The 18,816-nt window shown below is 37.4% G+C and overlaps 1 protein-coding gene across 2 annotated transcripts; it reads left to right on the plus strand.

Moving 5' to 3' along the window:
* Nucleotides 1-72: 72 nt before the first annotated feature.
* On the plus strand, nt 73-18,816 carry LOC139151401 (exocyst complex component 7-like). 2 transcript variants are annotated; one of them, XM_070724180.1, is made up of 22 exons: nt 73-473; nt 2,421-2,486; nt 2,779-2,878; nt 3,284-3,368; nt 3,738-3,843; nt 4,310-4,427; nt 5,980-6,018; nt 6,877-7,058; nt 8,040-8,104; nt 8,978-9,018; nt 9,337-9,446; nt 9,968-10,072; nt 10,774-10,893; nt 11,530-11,628; nt 11,895-11,957; nt 12,336-12,417; nt 12,778-12,831; nt 13,731-13,851; nt 14,050-14,145; nt 14,546-14,678; nt 16,963-17,096; nt 17,837-18,816. In XM_070724180.1, exons 1-22 carry the CDS (start codon nt 423-425, stop codon nt 17,937-17,939), a joined length of 2,073 nt encoding a protein of 690 aa, XP_070580281.1. In that variant the 5' UTR covers nt 73-422; the 3' UTR covers nt 17,940-18,816. The 2 variants fall into 2 exon arrangements, with proteins under 2 accessions (XP_070580281.1, XP_070580282.1); XM_070724181.1 differs by lacking the exon at nt 5,980-6,018 and having other exon boundaries at nt 75-473.

Here is an 18,816-nt window from a genome sequence, read left to right on the forward strand (position 1 = left end):
ATCACCAGTGTGATGAGGCTGTCCCGTGTGTCAGCCCGAATAAAAAACAAAGGGATATTCTAGCAGGTTGTGTTGAGGGCGATATCTAATCTTCATTTGTGCCAACGGTGATATCATAAGCAAGCGTTTCAAGGAGTAATCGCAGCCAAAAGGACAACTTTGTTTTCTCAATCTTCCTACCGCACTTGTGTCACTTCATTTCATATTTCGAGACACCTAGCTAACTGAAACCAAACCTCTCCGCACTGGAGTACTCAAAGGAAACAACCAAACACAGCACTGAAAGACAAGATGGCCGCTGTGTTGTTCCTTGATCAAGCTGATGAGTGAATCGGGAACTTTCATTGTAGGGTGTTCCTTCACAAAGTTTCCCTTGAGTTAACGCAGTGGCCACAGTTTGTGTATGTTACTAATGATACATCATGGACGGTAGAGTCATCAGTAGACGTGAAATAGACGAAAAACTTCGTCAGGTAAGTTTGTTGACAACATCCAGACCCAAAAGGGGTCCTACTAAAAACTGCCCGGCAATGCCCGGCACTGCCCGGCACTGCCCGGCGACAAACAGGGCACTGCCCGGCACGAAATAAGCGCGTCAGTTATCACAAGAAGTTTATATCTACATACCACAGACCACTTACTCTTATAAAAACCTAAAAAACCATAGTTCAAGCCTCAAAAACGTCGATTTACTGGTCTTTAGTTACGGCGTTTGTAACCTTACGCTGGGCCAGCTAGCCCTCAAAATAATGAATTGTACATGGATAACATTAAAAGTGGAAAAAAAACCCGGGAATCTCGAACTGTCAAATGCAATATGCAAGCACTTGCTTTCGGACACCCCATCCAGCAAGACTTCAAAGTACAAGGCGAAGTTTCGTTTAAATTTCGATAGGCTACTACCCCTTCTCTCAGTAAATAGTTGGTTCTGTAAACAAGATTGCGTAGGGCAGGCCCAGCGTAGGGTTACGAACGCCGTAACTATAAACCAGTAAATCAACGTTTTCGAGGCTTGAACTATGGTTTTTTAGGATTTTAATAAGAGTTAGTGGTCTGTGGTATGTAGATATCGACTTCTTGTGATAGCTGACGCGCTTATTTCGTGCCGGGCAGTGCCCTGTTTGTCGCCGAGCAGTGCCGGGCATTGCCGGGCAGTTTTTAGTAGGACCGATCAAAAAGTGTGCAGTTCAACAAACAGGAATCAACGTCAATATTTAAAAGCATGCATGCGCAGTGTCGCCATTGGATTGACTCGTTTTACCATATCTTAAATTTCATATGAGCACAATATCAGCTTTTCTGCTTTCTACATATGAAAATTGAATTTGCAAAATTGTATCAAAAAGTGATGTGGGCAAAGTGATGTCGTTGGAGTGGGACTTGTACGCTTGTGAAAGTGGGAGGGGCCCATTCTGGGGATCACCATAGCCACCGGAAGTTTAACGGCGCTGTTTAATGGAAAGGTATGGAAGACCGGTCACGACATGCGACATGCGAGTTTTTAAAACTGCGATCTGCGGTTAGGGTTAGGGTTAGGGGTTAGGGGTTAGGTTTTCTCTCGTAAAAAGCCTTACTTCGCTTTCAACCCTGGAGGTTAGGCCAAGGGAGGGAAAAATTGTAACGGCATAACTTAGGGTTAGTTAGCGTTAGGGGTTAGGGTTAGGGTTAGGGTTAGGTCGCAGATCACAGTTTAAAGACGCAGGTCGTATGTCGCAGGTCGTGACCGGTCTTCCATACATGTCCGAGTCCTAACGTGGCCGCTATCTCTCCCACGGTGTATTCATTGTAGAAGTATGCAGAAATAAGCTCGTCTCTACCTCTGTAATCCATCGTTAGGAGGAGAACGAAATGACATGTATGCAACTCGCATGTCGCAGTTTAAGAACTCCCAGGTCGCAGTTAAAAAAAAACTCGCATGTCGCATGTCGTGACCGGTCTTCCATAGAAAGGGCTTCTGTATTTTGATGCAGGCAAATATGTGCTGTTACTGTTGTGGATAGATTGGTATCATGCAACAAGACTCAACATATATCCGGAGTTTGAGATGTTTTACCAACATTAAAATTTATCGATTTATTGTACAGTTGTGTCATTGAAGTAGTAACTGCTATCCCCATGATCACACATATGAAATATCATTCAGATATTTCATAATTAAGTTCAATATCAAAATAAGTTGCACGTGAAGCTCAAGAAAAACACCCAGATTAGATATTGCAAATCCTCACTATCATTACTGAGGCAGTGAGGGATACCTCTTTGAATAAATTGAATAAGACTGAAAGATTTAGCCCTTTTCCAGGATCTCTTGCAACCCTGACGACCCTAAATTTGTGGTATCTTTGTGTCAGAAGTGCCAGAGTGCCTGCTCATGATGAAACCTTTCACTCTAATGATCAGTGTAATTCATGTTTCAACAGGAATCCACTAACTTGAGCCTTCTGAAGGAGAGTTTGAATAAAAGTGATCAACTTACAAATAATATGGTAAGTCAAAAATCTCACCAACCACTTTCTGGAGAGTCTATGCTTCACATATGATTTTAAATCCTGCTTCAGTGTAGTTTTCAAGAATATCTGTGGTTTGCTAGCTGAATTATTTATTTCCAATTTTTTTAAACACACACACACACACACACACACACACACACACATATATATATATATATATATATATATATATATATTCTTTGCATATATGTGTAACTAAGAGTATACAGACATGCAGTGTTAAACAACAGGTATGTTTTGAAACATACTTCCATTATTTTCTGTTCAGGTGTCCATATTGAGTTCATTTGAAAATCGCCTTCACAAATTAGAAGCTACAATAGTACCAGTACACAAAGAGACTATCAGCTTGCAACAACTCCAAGAAAGTATCCTTTTCATTGTCATCGCTGGCCGAATGGAATGGTCCATAATTATGACAGGCTAACCATGTGAGCGTATTATGATGTCTATTGTCTCCAGACCTGGCAGAGTGGTCTGGCAAAGGAGTTCTTCCCTTTTGTACACAGTGTGTCCACAGGTTTTTAGCACAAGTTTTGATGCCATTTTCCAAATACATCTCATCAGTGTGTCATTCTGTGTCATGTATCATTCACTTGTCTTCTTTGAAGAAAGATGACTCATTTCTACAATGGAAATCTAAAAAAAAGTTTACATTAAGGTTTTGAATATTGTTAAATTTGCTGCAAGTCTGTGGTTAAGGACATATTGAACCCTGCATTAAAAATATCAGAATATGTTTACTCAACTGACCTTGACAATGAATTTGCCAGATATTGAGAAAACACTAGGAGCATTTGATCATGTGATTAGTTACTATGAAGTTGCTAAAGAAGTGGAAGGAACCATTCGAGAAGGGTGAGTATCTTTGTTGAGATAGAAGAAAAAAATCAAGCTTTTGATGCCTCCTGCTTAAGAAATGGCATGATCGCGAAATTTGTCACAAGAAGTGAACACAGGGAATGGGTTTTTGATACATATGTAGTTTCAGAAAAGTCAGACTACTTGCATCAATTTCATATAAAATTTTATGAAAACGTGATACCAAACACTGTTGTTTTATATAATATGTATATCATCTGGAAATTTCCTTTCAGTGTCAACTTTTAAAGTCAAGAAAATTTAGATATCCAGCATTTGAGCATCCTGTTTGAAATACCGGTATGTGTGTATGTAGTTGCTTCCTCACATTCCCCCACTCTAAAAGCCTGTATCTGTTTTTAACAGGCCAAGTGGAAACATAGAGAAGTACCTGGCTTGCATGGGTAAAATTGAGAATGCAGTGGAGTTTTTCACCGAAAATAATCCAGGAAGCCCAGAATTACATACAGCCGTAAGTTTGTCTGAAAAGTTTAAAGGTCAACCATCAAAAATAATTATGCTGGCAGCTACAATGTAGTGAGTTTGACTTGTTTTATCTGTGTACCCAACTGTGGAGTGATATAGCTCAAAATTTGTTTTGAGGGACTCCAACAGTTTTCAGAGTTTCTGTGCAGATATGTAAAGACACATTATGGGTGCTGATTGTGGTGTTTGTTGTGAACAGGATGAAGATTATGATACATTTCCTGCCATTAGGATCACAAAATGATCCACTTTCACAATAAATGTTCTGAATTCCTTACCATTTCTTAGATCTGTGTATAAGTGTTGATGTAAATGTGATATCTATGGGACAAAATTTGTGTATGACAGTATGTATTGTACTTTGCAACACTTGCTGTTTTATGGATTGTCAAAAAAAAAAGCCTGTCTGAAATTGCTGTGATTTGCTTTTGTATTTTCTTGTTATGTGACAGAAATCCCTGTTTGAGAGTGGTAAGGAAGGGTTAGAGAGGGAATTCCGTACATTGCTGACCAGACACAGCAAACCAGTTCCCCCTGTGATGATCCTAGATATGATTGGAACTGATGAAGGTAAGGGTCATATCAGGAGACAGAATAATAATATGTTAGTGGTGTTTGTATTTTAGTGTATGACTACTGGTAGTAAACAAAGTCTGCTTTTGATGACTTCAATATGGCTGACCATGGGCAAAATTACCATGCCCAGTAAACTATCTGTTCTCAGCTTTTTGTTGATCAACTATTTGTGCAAAAAAAAGGAGTTAAGCACTTCAAAAGCTGAATGAATATTATGAATATTAAATACAAAATCAAAAAATAAATAGCATGAAAGATCAAAATGTTAAAAACTATGAGGAAGGAAGGTTTTCAGTCTTCAAAGGGAGAATGTTTCCGACTCTCTATGGGACGATTGCTGGCAAATGTGTGCCCTATTGCTCTACACAGATGTCAAATTGTCCCCTGCCATGCCATTATCAATAAATTATATAATGTTCTGTTCATTATGTGCAAATGAAGTACCGGTAAATCAATGAATGAAATTTTCTCTCAAGCTGTAATTTGTTGATTTGGAGTCCAAACTTGATTCTTGATTTAACAGGTGTTGCATCGTCCAAAGCATGTTTATGTTTTACTTATTTCATCTATTCATTTATTATCAGTAAAGTAATGCAAAATCTATATTGTCCTCAATACATAACAGTCAAAAGCGAAATGAAAACTCGAATTATTGACATCTATCATGGGTAAAAATTGGCTGATAGCTACTGTACCAATATTTTTCAGAACAGATTGATTTGAAAGATATCTGCAAAGTACAGTAGTGGATAATATACATCAAGATTTCATTGAAGCAAGTATTTGGCAGCAAATCGATCATTTATGAACAACAAAAAGGCAGCAAATTGATCATTTTTGAACAACAAAAAGGCTATAAATTTGATTGTTTATCAACAAGCATTCACATGCAGGTCAATATTCTACATTACTAAACAGCTATCATCGAGAACAATAGAATTTTGCGTGTGCTAAAAAAGTGACATGGAACCCCTTCCATACAGTACCCGTGTGGCTGTATTTATGCTATTGAAACTGTTCAACAGTTTCAAGGGACCCATTTGACAAGTGCCAGAAGCTGTCATATGCTCTGTAGTTCATAGGCTATCCAGAAGCGCTTCCAAGATAGCGTTCCACACTTGCACTATAAATCTGAAAAAAAAATTATGACATTGGACCAAAACTGTCAATACTCAGACAATTTGATGCCCCAGTCATGAAAGAAAGATATATAATAATAAGGTTATCACAAAAGGATGCACTCGGACATTGACGCTTCGCATCACCCTCCGCTTTGCATCGGATGATATGCTATGCCAATGTCCTCATGCATCCTTCATGGTATTTTCATGATAACCTCATATTGTACAGCTGTTTGTGAAAGGAATCATGAACTGATAGGAGGGAATATTTTCACTGGGGGTGTCACTCACTTATGAATGCGGATCAAACTATTCACCATCTCTATAATGCACATCTTCTCATGTTTATGTTTTTGGTGACTGGTGTTTCTTTGGATGGCATGATTTTTATTTTGTGTAAAAACAGGATTGCTTTCTTTCTCTAGAATTAGCAGGGGAAGACATACCTCTAGAGCAACTGCCAGGTTAGTTGTCTGTGCATTTTACTGGTTTTCCAACGATATTAAAACTTTTCTGGATTTTGCACTGAGAAATGCACTAACTCTTCTTCCCTGTGTAATTTATTGCATATATTTTAGTTTGTTTTTTTTGTAATGATTATTTCTGTCGGTGGGAGCTTGTCGTCTGCACACGGTGATGCACTGTTTAACATGTATGCATTGATTTGATGTGTAAACTTGACTTCTGTGAATGAGATTTAAACTGACCATCGTAACCTTGTTGTTGTTATTGAGTTTTATTTGCAAATGATTACTCAGGGACATAGATTTCTAAGGGCAGTGATGTCATGACTTATTTAGAAATCACAATGTTCATCACCATTAAACGATATTTCTGTTCCGAACACCACAAATTTTGATATCGGTTGTACTTTTACACACTAGTACATGTATTTTCAAAGTTGACAATCATGTAAGGAAGTGGTTAACCTGTTTTATGATGACACGAATAAACCTCTTTGTGTGATTTTCAATCACTCGTTGCATTATATGCTCATGTGACTCATTGTCCACAAAGAATGAAAATAAATGCCAGAATTTTGATTTGCCATCAGGTAAAAGACGTCCATACCACACATCACTGCGACTGATAGAAAGATGATTTTCCATTTTGTTGACAATGAAGTTATTCATATTTTAATTAGAGATCCAAAACCCAAAAAATTAAGTTTCCTTATTATGCTAGTCATGTACTCTGTATGAATTGTATATTTATATTATTTAGTCACATTGCCAATGACAGCAAAGCTGAATAGTTTAGATGTCTGATGTATTGGCCTCACAATGTGAAATCATTCCCCCACATGCATTGGTTTTTCTCAGAGAGGACAATGGAAGAGCTGGCAGAGATCGCCAAGTGGTTACTGGGCCGAGGCAGCTTGGATTTCATGAACGTCTACCACCAGATCAGATCCAATGTTCTCCTCAGATCCTTAGAAGGACTCAAGGACCACCTTCACAAGAAGTCATCAGGCTCTACAGGTGCACCGTACTCACCTGCACCCGTAAGTCACAAACCTGTCATTCAGTATTTTTTGTATCTTCAATATAGTGCTGGCTGCATAGATATCCTCTGAACTTGTTGGCATATGAAGAGGTAGACGTATCTCATGCTTACCTGACAAAAAGTTTGCTTCACACATACTGTTGTCACACATATGTTGTGTAGGCTTTTCAGCCACAAAATACTTGGTCCAGACCAGTGAATACATAGCCTGTTCTGGTTTTTCGTAGATAAGAGAATGCTAATGAAGGTGTATAATAAAACTCTATGTAGGATGGTCAGATAAGTTTCTCATGTCTAGATACTTAGACTTTTCCAAAGCTGTGGGCATATAAAATATCAAAACAGAGTAAATTAAAGGAATAAACTTCAGCAGACTGTAACATTAGTGGTTGGCTGCTGCATAGATTGTGAGGTGAATACGATGGCACATCAGTAACTGCTGCCAAGAAAAGCCAAGCAACTTGATACATATAATAGGACTGACAACTACTAAATGGATTTTTTCACAGGTGCTTGAACAATTATTGATATACTTGAATCTCAATGTACTTTGAAGTTTTTCCCAAGACCCTATGATGTGCTTGTATGGGCTCCTTTGAATGCATCGTAGACTTGACACAAATCTTAAAATCTGTTTCATTCCAAAATTGATCTTTGTAAGAGTGTGATACCAGTATCTTTGTACTTTTTGGACGTTATACCAGGCACTTGTTGTCATTATGAATGTTCATATTAACTGAGACTGAGCTCAGAAAAATAGTCACTTACACATAACTACACAATGCAATCAAACTCTTATTGAATTCTACACTGCAGATAAAGTCAGTATAGCATAGCACAGCAAACTTTGTAGTGATATCCTTGAAGTACAGAGGAGGGTTGTGCTTATCGAAGCTGTTTGGATAGCACTGAAATGTTGACTTGCGGACTGCATCATTGCAAGTTTAAAAACGGTGCTCTTGCGTTTTCCAATTTGCAGGGCAGTGGTAAACTCAAGCTCGGTGTGAAGGACACACCAAAACGAACTGCATTGAAAAGAGCTCAGTAAGTGTGTTTCATCATGATGTCACCCAAAGTATTCCTTAATGAGGTCAATAGGGGCACATCTGTGAATATTGATTGTAAAAAGTTGTAGTGAGTTGATCTGAGGACAGCGACAAAAGTAAAAACACTAGTAATAAAAAATAATTTTGATGACTAGACAGTTTCCTTCTTGACTAACTAACAAAAAAATTGAGAAGATAGATCTATAGCCTCTTTAGAGAAGGTAACCTGGTTAGATAACATCAAATGACAATGCCTATATTCATCTCAGACATGTTGATGAAAAAAATTTGCTGGTAATGTCAGTATAAATACACCGTTTAGATGAAGTTCTCTTGGGTGAAAGTCTTGAGCCAGAGTGTCAATAATAATAATGCTTATTTCCTGTATAGCACATTACATAAATATGAAAAATATGCTCTTTGTTTTTCCGTTGAAAAAATGTCAGTCAGTGAAAAAAACAAATTATATAAATTTATATACATAAGATAATTGAAATATTGAAATTGTGATGGCTAATAAAAAAAAAATCAAGATTTTAAAGAATAGAGTGAAAGAAAAATGCACTGTTACATATTGACAGACTGTGAACAAAAGACTTTCAGTGTGCCTCACTAGAAAAATGTAATTTCCAAGAGAGGTGTTTTGTTTTGAAGGATGACAGAAAAGGTGTGAACTGAATAGGGCAGTGACTGAAAATAATCTGTGAAAATTACCTACCCAACCAAGCTCGGTAAATGCACACGTTGAGGCAAGAGGCTCAAAAGAAAATTGAAGTTATTCTGCCAGGTGTACTGTGACATGCTTAATATCACTCAGCTTTGGTTACACTGTTATAACCTTTACGGTTTTGTATTTTTGACAAACTTGCAGGTTTCAGAAGAAAACTGGCACTCTCCAAAAACTAGACGCTGGTAAGTTACTCCATGCTATGAATAGCATCTCACATGACAGAATAAAATCATAAAACACAGTTCCTGACCTCCTAAAATAAAGAAAATTACTATTCATAAAAGCAGCAGTGTGTTAGCATAAAAAAGGTATTCTGTCTTAATATCAGTCAGTTGTAGCCCTGGTTTTGAATCAGTTGATCAGTATGCACAACATTTTGTCTGTCAATCTTTTCAAAATTTGTCTCATCCATGAGCTCATATACTGGTACTCTAATGCCTCGTCTGTTACAACTTGTTCAAAATTCACCACATCAGTTACCGAGTTTTCATTTTCGTCAGGATACCGTCGTCCGTCTCCGATGACACCAGACACCAAATATGAAGAGGTCATAGAAGTGGAATACGACGCATTCATTACATGCGTCAGTGCACTGCTCAAACTCATGCAGGTCAGAAACCAAACACCAGATTATTATTTTCCTGATTGTAATCACCAGATTATTATTAAGAATCTTTTTGCTTTCCAAAGTTTTTCTTTTACAACCAGAGTTTATCATTGGTTATCTTCCTCTTATGTCTGTTGTTTTGTTGGATCTTCGTTTACTTTCAGGTGTTTGACAATTCATACTTGGATATAGGGACAGAAACATATTATACATTGTGTACATTTCGCTATTACCTTTTGCTTTTGCTATAATGGTACTGTCTCTCCATCCATTTGTTTGTTGTCATTTCTTTCCACCAATAGCACTTCACACTTGTAGTTCTGACACCACTGTCCAGCAGCTGGTAAACTTGGCCTGTCCATCCTCTTTTAGTCTCAAACTGAAAGTAAAATCTGCATATGTATCATTGTTTTAGTTTACTTTGCCATGAAACACACCAGAGATTGCCGTAAATTGGATTTAATTGCCACTTTTTTGGCCAGGTAAAATTGACTGACACTTGCTTTTCTGCATGGTGTTTTCAGAGTGAAGCACAGTTGATGACAGGGATAATTCCAGACCAACACCAAAGAAAGATATTTGATGTCCTCATCCAGCCAGGATTTGATAGCGTCATTCAAGATGGGGAGGTAAGACATGGCAGTGTGGGAAGTACAGGAAATCCTAGAAGCCATACTTTGTGAATATCTAGTGGCTAGGGCGGATCTGAATACAGATGTGGCCTCTAAGCCAATATGACAGCCTAAGAGGCAAAAAAGGTGCATGTGACGCAAGCAAATTTGCTGATCATGTGTTAAGTTACAGGGCTGATGCAAGAAATTTCCACAATTCCTAAAGCGTTCCTCAATATTTGTTAGAGAGGTCACTGACATAAATACAGGTATAAACAATGTCACTTCTCACAAGTCACTTCCCTAGCACCATCAGTTTAAGATCCTTGGTGACATTGCAAGAAAATAGAAATGACATCACTGTTATTATCAAGTCTTTCAGATGTGCTCTCTAAAAGTCAAATTTATAAACCTGTACACAGTGCCTGTGAGTTGACTTTTCAGCCTGTAAAATTGAAGGGTACATTTCTTGTATATTTGTTTTCAACATACATTCTATCTCTTTACAATACTTTGGTAGGGTATGTTTACTGAAAAAATATACTCATAATGTGACAAGTCACAATGTCAAACTGTATTTTACAATTAAAACTGTAATCAAATTCAGTCCAAAAGAAAATAACTGCAATATCATGTCAAAATAAGTGCATTGTTTGAGTTGTTGTTTTTTGAGGGGATGTAGAAATTGATCTAATTTATTATTCTGAATTTCATTACAGGGTATTGTACAGTCTGTGAAGAAGAGTATAATGAAGCATGATTACACCGCAGTGTTGCCGTTACTGCCGATATTGAAACATCTCCAGTCAATCAAACCAGAATTTGACGATACATTGCAGGTAAATTGAACCTAGAGCATTAGCATTGTCATGTACGGCGTCTGCTATTCCTGCTAAATGTAAAAGTGATATGATTGAAATATGCAGCATCTCCATTTTCATGACATTTTCCTCCAGTAATTTTCACAGTATTTCTCCCCTGCTTCCCTGGTAGAAAGAGAAATGTTTGATTATTGAATCAAACCAGTCTAACGTGGAAGACACATTACACTGCACAAACTTTTGATTCTGAAAAAGGAAAGGAAATAGAGAAAATACAAAAATACTTGACCGGGAAAGGAAGTAGAGGAAAAAAGATATTTGGAAATTGACAAAAATAGACAAAATCAGAAAAAAAATTTGACAGAGACACAGATACAGTGGGTTGTGAACCTGTGAGAGTGCTACCAGAGCCTGTACAAGATGTTTTTGATAAGTAATCAAATACCGGTAGATTATTACCGGAAGAAGTTGAAATACATTTGATTTGTTGAGAGTAATACTTGACTTTGATTAAGTGTGTGTGTGTGTCTTTGTGCATATGCTACAGTGTTTGTACAAGTGTATGGCATACATGCATCTATGTCATCTCGTCAAATGGTGGCAAGGTAATTTGCATCTAGAAGGTCAAGTACTCAATGTCAATATTTCTTCCAGGCCACTGCACCCAAAACGAGAGGCAAACTGCCACAATTATGTACCAGTATGGAAATCGTAGGAGCCAAGGGACTGGAAGAGTTCTTTGAGATAATCAAGGTATGGCATTGTGCATGTTTGTGTGCTCATCTGTATGTCAGTTTATCCTGTGATGTATGGGAGATTTTAACTGTGTATAAGTAGATATTATGACAGTAGATGTGTCTTGGCCATAAAAGATAGGTTTTTTTTGACTTTATGGCCATTTGAGAATGGAGCTGACAATAAAATGGTTAAAACTGTATGCATTCACATTTGAAATTTTAGTACTGTATCAACTCGTTAATAATAAGTGTTGTTTCTTTGTCACTTTTTTGTTTTTCCAGAGTGACCCAGATAAGCAGTCTAACATGCCCAAAGATGGCACAGTCCATGAATTGACAAGTAACGTAAGTACATCAAGCAAAATGTCACTCAATGTAATTCTGTTTAGTTGCTTTAACCTATTAATTTCCAGAGATGTGTATGGACTTTTAAGTTTTACACAGAGAACTGTAATGCTGGGTTAGGTTGTGCTTGAGGTTGACTTCAGCTTTACAACACAGTGAAGTGGCTATTAAATTTGAAGCCATATGTGTAGTTAAAGCAGGCACTGTAACCCATCAGTGACGAGGATAACAAGCTCTAATTTTGGGTTTCTCTTCAATGTTTAGAGCTACAATGCACATTAATGTAACAGTATGCAGATCAAAACTTTTTATAATATGAAGTTGGACTGAATTCAGTGTTGAGGTTTTACCAGAAGTTTTTATCACTTTGTTTTTCAGGCCATCATCTTTCTTGAAAATCTATTGGAGTACGTCGAGACTGCTGGTGCCATGCTTGCATCTGGTATGGGTGGTACCAAGGGTATGTAGCCTGTAGTCAGATAGTCCTCTCAGATCTTTTGCTTTATTGTCATCTGTTAGTCAAAATTCAATACTTTCTAAAGCAGGCAAGAGAAATGATGAGATGTTGTTTTACTTATTAATTTTTGTCAAAATGACACTGACAATTGTCTGTTCTGTGGTGAGCCTGTAATATGTCAGGTCTGTCCACAAAGGAGTATCTTTTTACAGCTTTTTGATGTCTTGTAAAACGCCATTGTGTGGTCACCAACATCACAGTCACTGAGAATCACAAGTTATAGATACAGCATTTGATCACTCTTCTTGCATGTCTAGCAACAGCTGAATTCAGCTAAAATTTTGGGAATGGGTTTCTTCACAGAATCAGCCAAAGTTACCAATGAAGCCAAAAGGAAAAGAGTGTCCATTTACAATGGTATGTTTTGTCTCTGTTTTAGTTCATACATTCGTTGACATATTCAAATTCATGCTCATGTTAGATGGCAAAGTAGGAAATGATCGCCTGTCCAGAGTGGGCAAACTTTGGCCAGACAGAATTGGACAGTTTCTTACCCACTGGGCAGGTGGAAATAGTTTCCAAATTTTGTTTGCTGAAATCAGAGATAAGGGTATGCAGGTATAGAGAACTGAATTATCAGGCCAGGTACTGCTGGTATTTTGCTCACACAGGAATTTTTTGAAAATTACCACATCCGGTGTCTCCTTGTTATTTTCAAAGAATTTCTCGCACTGCAGATTGTAAAAGGGAAACTTTAAATCCAAGATTCAGTTCTCCTGGTTAATTACAGCTTCGTATTTATACCACTTCACTGAAACACAATGAAAAACATCCAGATAAAGGATAAGTAATAAACAGAACAACGACAGTTTCAAAGCTACGTAATTCTTCCAAAGGAACCATTTACAGATCATTCCGTGTAAAGTACATAATGTTCAGTCATAGAAAGTTATTCACCGACACGTGACTTATTCATTTTGTTAGTGCTTCTTGTTGCTTTACCAGTTTCCAAAATACTTGACTTTTACACAAAAGGATTATCAAGCAGTGCTTGCCTTACCAATCCTTTATTCCAGCATAGACCCTCGAGAGTCTATGATTCCAGAAAAATATATTGATAATTGTAAGTTTGGCTGATAAAATACCAAAAGCCGTATATTCAGTATAAATTTTATCAATATGCGCATTGAAATATTTGTTTGTGGATTTATCAACATCAAGGGAATAAGAATTTAACATATATTTGACGTACATCTACTTTAAAGATATATACGATAATAATGATCAAAGATTCATTTCAATCTTCTCATTGACAGCTAAAGTCTTAGGTGCTCTAGGATTGAACCTCAACCAGAAAACTAAAATCTACGCTGATCAGAGTTTAGGTGCCATCTTCCTGCTGAACAATTTCCACTACATTCTGAAGTCCCTCCAAAGGTATGTTTACATATGAATAGATTATTACAACGACAGAGGGGTGGTCCACCCCCCAGCCCCCAATATCCCCATATGAAGAACCCTGACGTGCTTTCCTGAATACGATAGAAATTCGATGAACTACCTAATATTGTGTGGTGTCAAGTAAACATTTTCCAAACATGATTGTAACCTTTTTCACAAATTTTTGCTCCACAGATCAGGGATGATAAAACTTATAGAGCAAGCAAACCCCAGCGTTGGGCAGCACTATGAGGAGGTGATCTTGGAACAGAAGAAAAATTACTCCAAAAGGTTACAACTTCTACGTTTTCTTTCTGCAGACAAAAGTCACTCTTAACTTTCAGAAGCTGAAAAAGTTCTTCAGGTCTTGACAAAAGCGAAATGACAAAAAAAAAATAACAGTATTTTATGTTAACTTTGACAGTGGAATTCCTACCTAGTACAGAACAATCATTCACAACATATTGCCTTGATTAATGTTGTTTTGTAAAAATGCAAGGATGTCACAGAGATATTCTGTACTGCACAGTGATATTTAACCTCGAGTACTGTGATAAGGTCTGGTAAGTTTACCTCCAATTGAATCAATATAACCTTGCGTGCCAAAAAAAAATCTAACCATAGTATCTTTTGATCTCTTTCACATCAGGAAGTCTGTTTAACTCAGTACAAATGTCTGTCTTTCCAACAGTTGGAGCCGTGTGCTTACACACATACTTGAAGTCCAGAAACCCACATCAGCGCAGAGAGCCAGCACACCTGACATAGGCAGCCATGCCAAACTCAAAGACAAGGACAGACAGAATATCAAAGATAAATTCAAGGTAAGCATATTTGAATCCGTCAGATCTTAGTTCTGTAAACAAGTTTATCTACGCCAGGGACAAAACATTTTTCTCTATTGACATAAGTTAGAACATCAAGGAGTCATTTGTTAGTCCCCGCGGACGAAGTCCGGCGGGGACTTATAGATTGGGTCCCGTCCGTCCGTCCGTCCGTCCGTCCGTCCGTCATCAACAGTTTCTCAGACACTGCTGAACCAATTTCGTTCAAACTCAGCACAAAGGCATAGCACTATGACCTACAGATGCACGTCGATTTATTTTGTGATACGATCCAATATGGCCGCGAGGCGGCCATTTTGTTGCGATTTTTCATGTCTTTGGACCATAACTCAAACATCCTTGAACAGATTCTGTTCAAACTTGGCACAAAGGCATAACACTATGGCTTTTATATCCATGTAAAATTATATCACGATACGATCCAATATGGGCGCGAGGCGGCCATTTTGTTGCTATTTTTCATGTCTTTGGACCATAACTCAGACATCCTTGAACATATTCTGTTCAACCTTGGCACAAAGGCATAACACTATGGCCTACATGTGCATGTCAAATTATTTTGCGATACGATCCAACATGGCCGCGAGGCGGCCATTTTGTTTGCGATTTTTTCATGTCTTTGAACCATAACTCAAATATCCTTGAACCGATTCTGTTTAAACTTTGCACAAAGGCGTAACACTATGGCCTACATATGCTTGTCAAATTATATTGCGATACGATCCAATATGGGCGTGAGGCGGCCATTTTGTTGGGATCTTTCATGTTTTTGGATCATAACTCAGACATCCTTGAACAGATTCTGTTCAAACTTGGCACAAAGGCATAACACTATGGCCTTCATGTGCATGTAAAATTATTTTGGGATACGATCCAATATGGGCGTGAGGCAGCCATTTTGTTGCGATTTTTCATGTCTTTGGACCATAACTCAGACATCCTTGAACCGATTCTGTTCAAATTTGGCACAAAAGCAAAACATTATGCCCTTCATATGAACGCCACTTTATTAATGATATGATCCAATATGGCCGACAGGCGTCCATTTTTTGCGATTTTCTCATGTCTCTGAACCATAACTCAAACATCCTTGAACTGATTTTGTTCAAACTTGGCACAAAGGCAAAGCACTATGGCATACATATGCATGTATCAATTAACCTTGCGATAGGATCCAATATGGCTGCAGAACTGCCATTTGTTGGAATTTTGCATGTCTTTGAAGCATAATTCAAAGGTCATTAAACCCATTTTGTCCAAACTTGGCACAAAGATCAAGCACTATGGCACACATACATGTATACATGTCAATTTACTTCGTGACATGTTCCAATATGGCTGCCAGATTGTCATTTTTGGATTTTTTCATGTCTTTGAGGCTTAATCATATGCAAATATTCCTTATCCAATGTTGTTGAGACTTGGTACAAAGATAAAGTACTATGGCATATTTATGCATGTCTACTAATTTTGTGCTACGATCCATATGGTCAATAGACAGCCATTTGATTTCCATTTTATAAACATAGGTCACTGTCCTTCAATGGACTGATTTTGTTTAAACGTGATATGGCTGCATTCTTGTGCACATTAATTTGTTTCATTATATGATCCAAAATGGCTGATTACAACAACATACCCGATCCCATACCATTTCGAAAATTCCACCAAACCATGTGTATATTATGTGCTGTCATGACACTAGAGGCAGTGAGGGCATCGTTATGTGTGATGTAATCAAAAGTTCCTTTAGTGGTCAACACCGGCAGAGATGAGTCTTTTATTGAACGTTCCTCAGATTACTTTATTATGCAAGTCACAGGCCTGATGCACCCGTTGCATCAATGTCATTCCACAGCTACCTAGACACCAAAGATTATAACAAAATGGACAAGCGGGGACTGTGTCATCAACGATGACTTGTTTCAAATAGGACTTGATTGTCAGAAAAAGAAAGTGACAGTGTTCCTGCTGACTCAAAATAAAATAAAATAAAATTCAATCACAAATATTCATGTCTGAAGTGTAAAGCTGAGTTGTCTAAGTGGGTCAGCAGACTGATCAGTGTTTTTCTTTCGCGGGTTCCAAACCGGTAACAGTTCAAGGCAAGGGATCAATACATGCAGGGACTCCATTCAGCAAGGACTACAGTATTTACCAAATCCTGGGTCAATGTTACAAAGTTGTTAAATCAAGAAAAACATGTAACTTCCAGGAAGCTTTAGATAAAATCCATTCTCTAACCTTTTTTTTGTGTGTGTAGGGCTTCAATACTGAATTTGAGGAAATCTATAAAATTCAGAAGGCCTATGCCATACCAGACTCTGAGCTGAGACTCAGCTTAATCAAGGACAACAGAGAGTTTGTATTGCCCATCTACAAAGTCTTCAGAGAAAAGTAAGTTTACTTTTTTCATCTTCAGTTTACTGAATGTAGTTTAATTTCCTACTTTGCCATAAAAAAAACTATGGCAGTGAAGCAGCGACATTGTTTACTGGTCATGGACTTGACCTTGCTTGTTCCACAACTGGAAAAGTTACAGTCAGACTCCTTGTTCTTAAAACATTACCACCCTTCATACAGTCTGTTCACTTACTGGGTCATGTATAAATTTGCAATTATTGGTGACTGCTGACCTACATGTTTGCAGACATTTCTGTATGTTCCGGTATGTGCATCATTTAATGACAAGTTCTATCAAGAATGAAAACTTTTGCCTATAGTTTTGTAATTTTCATATAACTCTTTGGGATCTCTAGCTATAGATACAGTGGGTAGCATGTTATGTACAGCAGATGATATTTACCGAGAGACAAAAAGTTCTGTTACTGTATTTGATACACTGAATGTATAGCATGGTAGTTCCATACCGGTAGTGATCATACCCATTTAAAAATTATAAATCCTTGATGTGGGTTTCCACAATGCCGTTGATCATTGAACTTTGCATATTTAAATTCAAACAAAGTCATTGAAACTGGATTGATTGATTGATTTTAATGATTTTGAAATTTTAACGTAAAATTATTTTCCAAAGAGATTGCACAGAAATCAAATTATTTCAATGCATTTAAAATTCAATTGAAAACAGGGATATGCAAAGGTGTAATGCATACTCTGTCCTGTTCACCTTGCAGGTATGCTAGTGTGCAGTTCACTAAGAACCCTGAGAAATACATCAAGTACAGTGAAGAGCAAGTCAGTCAGATGATGGATAAATTCTTTGATATCTCAGCTTAATCCTTCAAAATACATGTACACTGAAAATGTCTAGGCGTATTCCCTTACAATTCATGCTGATAGCTCAGCTCAGTTCTTCAAAATCCTCTTAGACATCTCAGCGTAAGCTCTTCAAAATCCACCTTTTAACCATAGATTCTGCCCTAAAGTGGTAGAGTGTAATTGCGTGTGACTGCCTGTGTGAATATTTGTTTGTAATATTTATGTGCAACAGCTATCAAAGAATGAGTCAACTTGCAAGTTTTTTTGTGTTGAAAGCTGCAAATGAATATTTCAGACCCACTTTTCTCTGTACCCTTGGACCGTAACAGGATTGCTGAAATGAGTGACTTTCCCTGCTCGATCAGCATTTCAGCAAATTGAACCTTTAACATACACAAAATGGCATGGCGTTGAAATTAAGTACTACAAGGCTATCTGCAAATATATCAAGGAAGACCCAAATAGACTTTAGTCAATTTCTGTACTGTTTATCAAAGTGTAATGTCTTCTTTAAAGACAAAATCAATCAAGTTATATTAATTGGTGCTCATTGAACAGTCTCATTATTGTTAAGCTACCCGAGAGAAAGAATTAGAGATTCTTCAGTTTATCTTGAGAAGAGCAAGCTTTATGCATCCCTGTGTACATACAATAAAATTTTTCATGTCATAAACGCATCCTGTTTTAATTTTTCTTTGTTTAGTCAGAGATTGTATCGGTTATTAAAACACACTTTTGTTTGCAGTAGAAAGCATTCCTAGTGTATCTATGTATTCAATGTATTGAGTTCTTCAGTGCAATACTAGTACTTTGTATTCAAATTTTTGACAATTATTATTCATGATCAGCCAAGCTGTATTTACCAAAATAAACACATCTTGTAAACATCACACAA

The sequence above is a fragment of the Ptychodera flava genome, chromosome 15 (assembly GCF_041260155.1).
Source record: "Ptychodera flava strain L36383 chromosome 15, AS_Pfla_20210202, whole genome shotgun sequence".
Taxonomy (NCBI): Eukaryota; Metazoa; Hemichordata; class Enteropneusta; family Ptychoderidae; genus Ptychodera; species Ptychodera flava.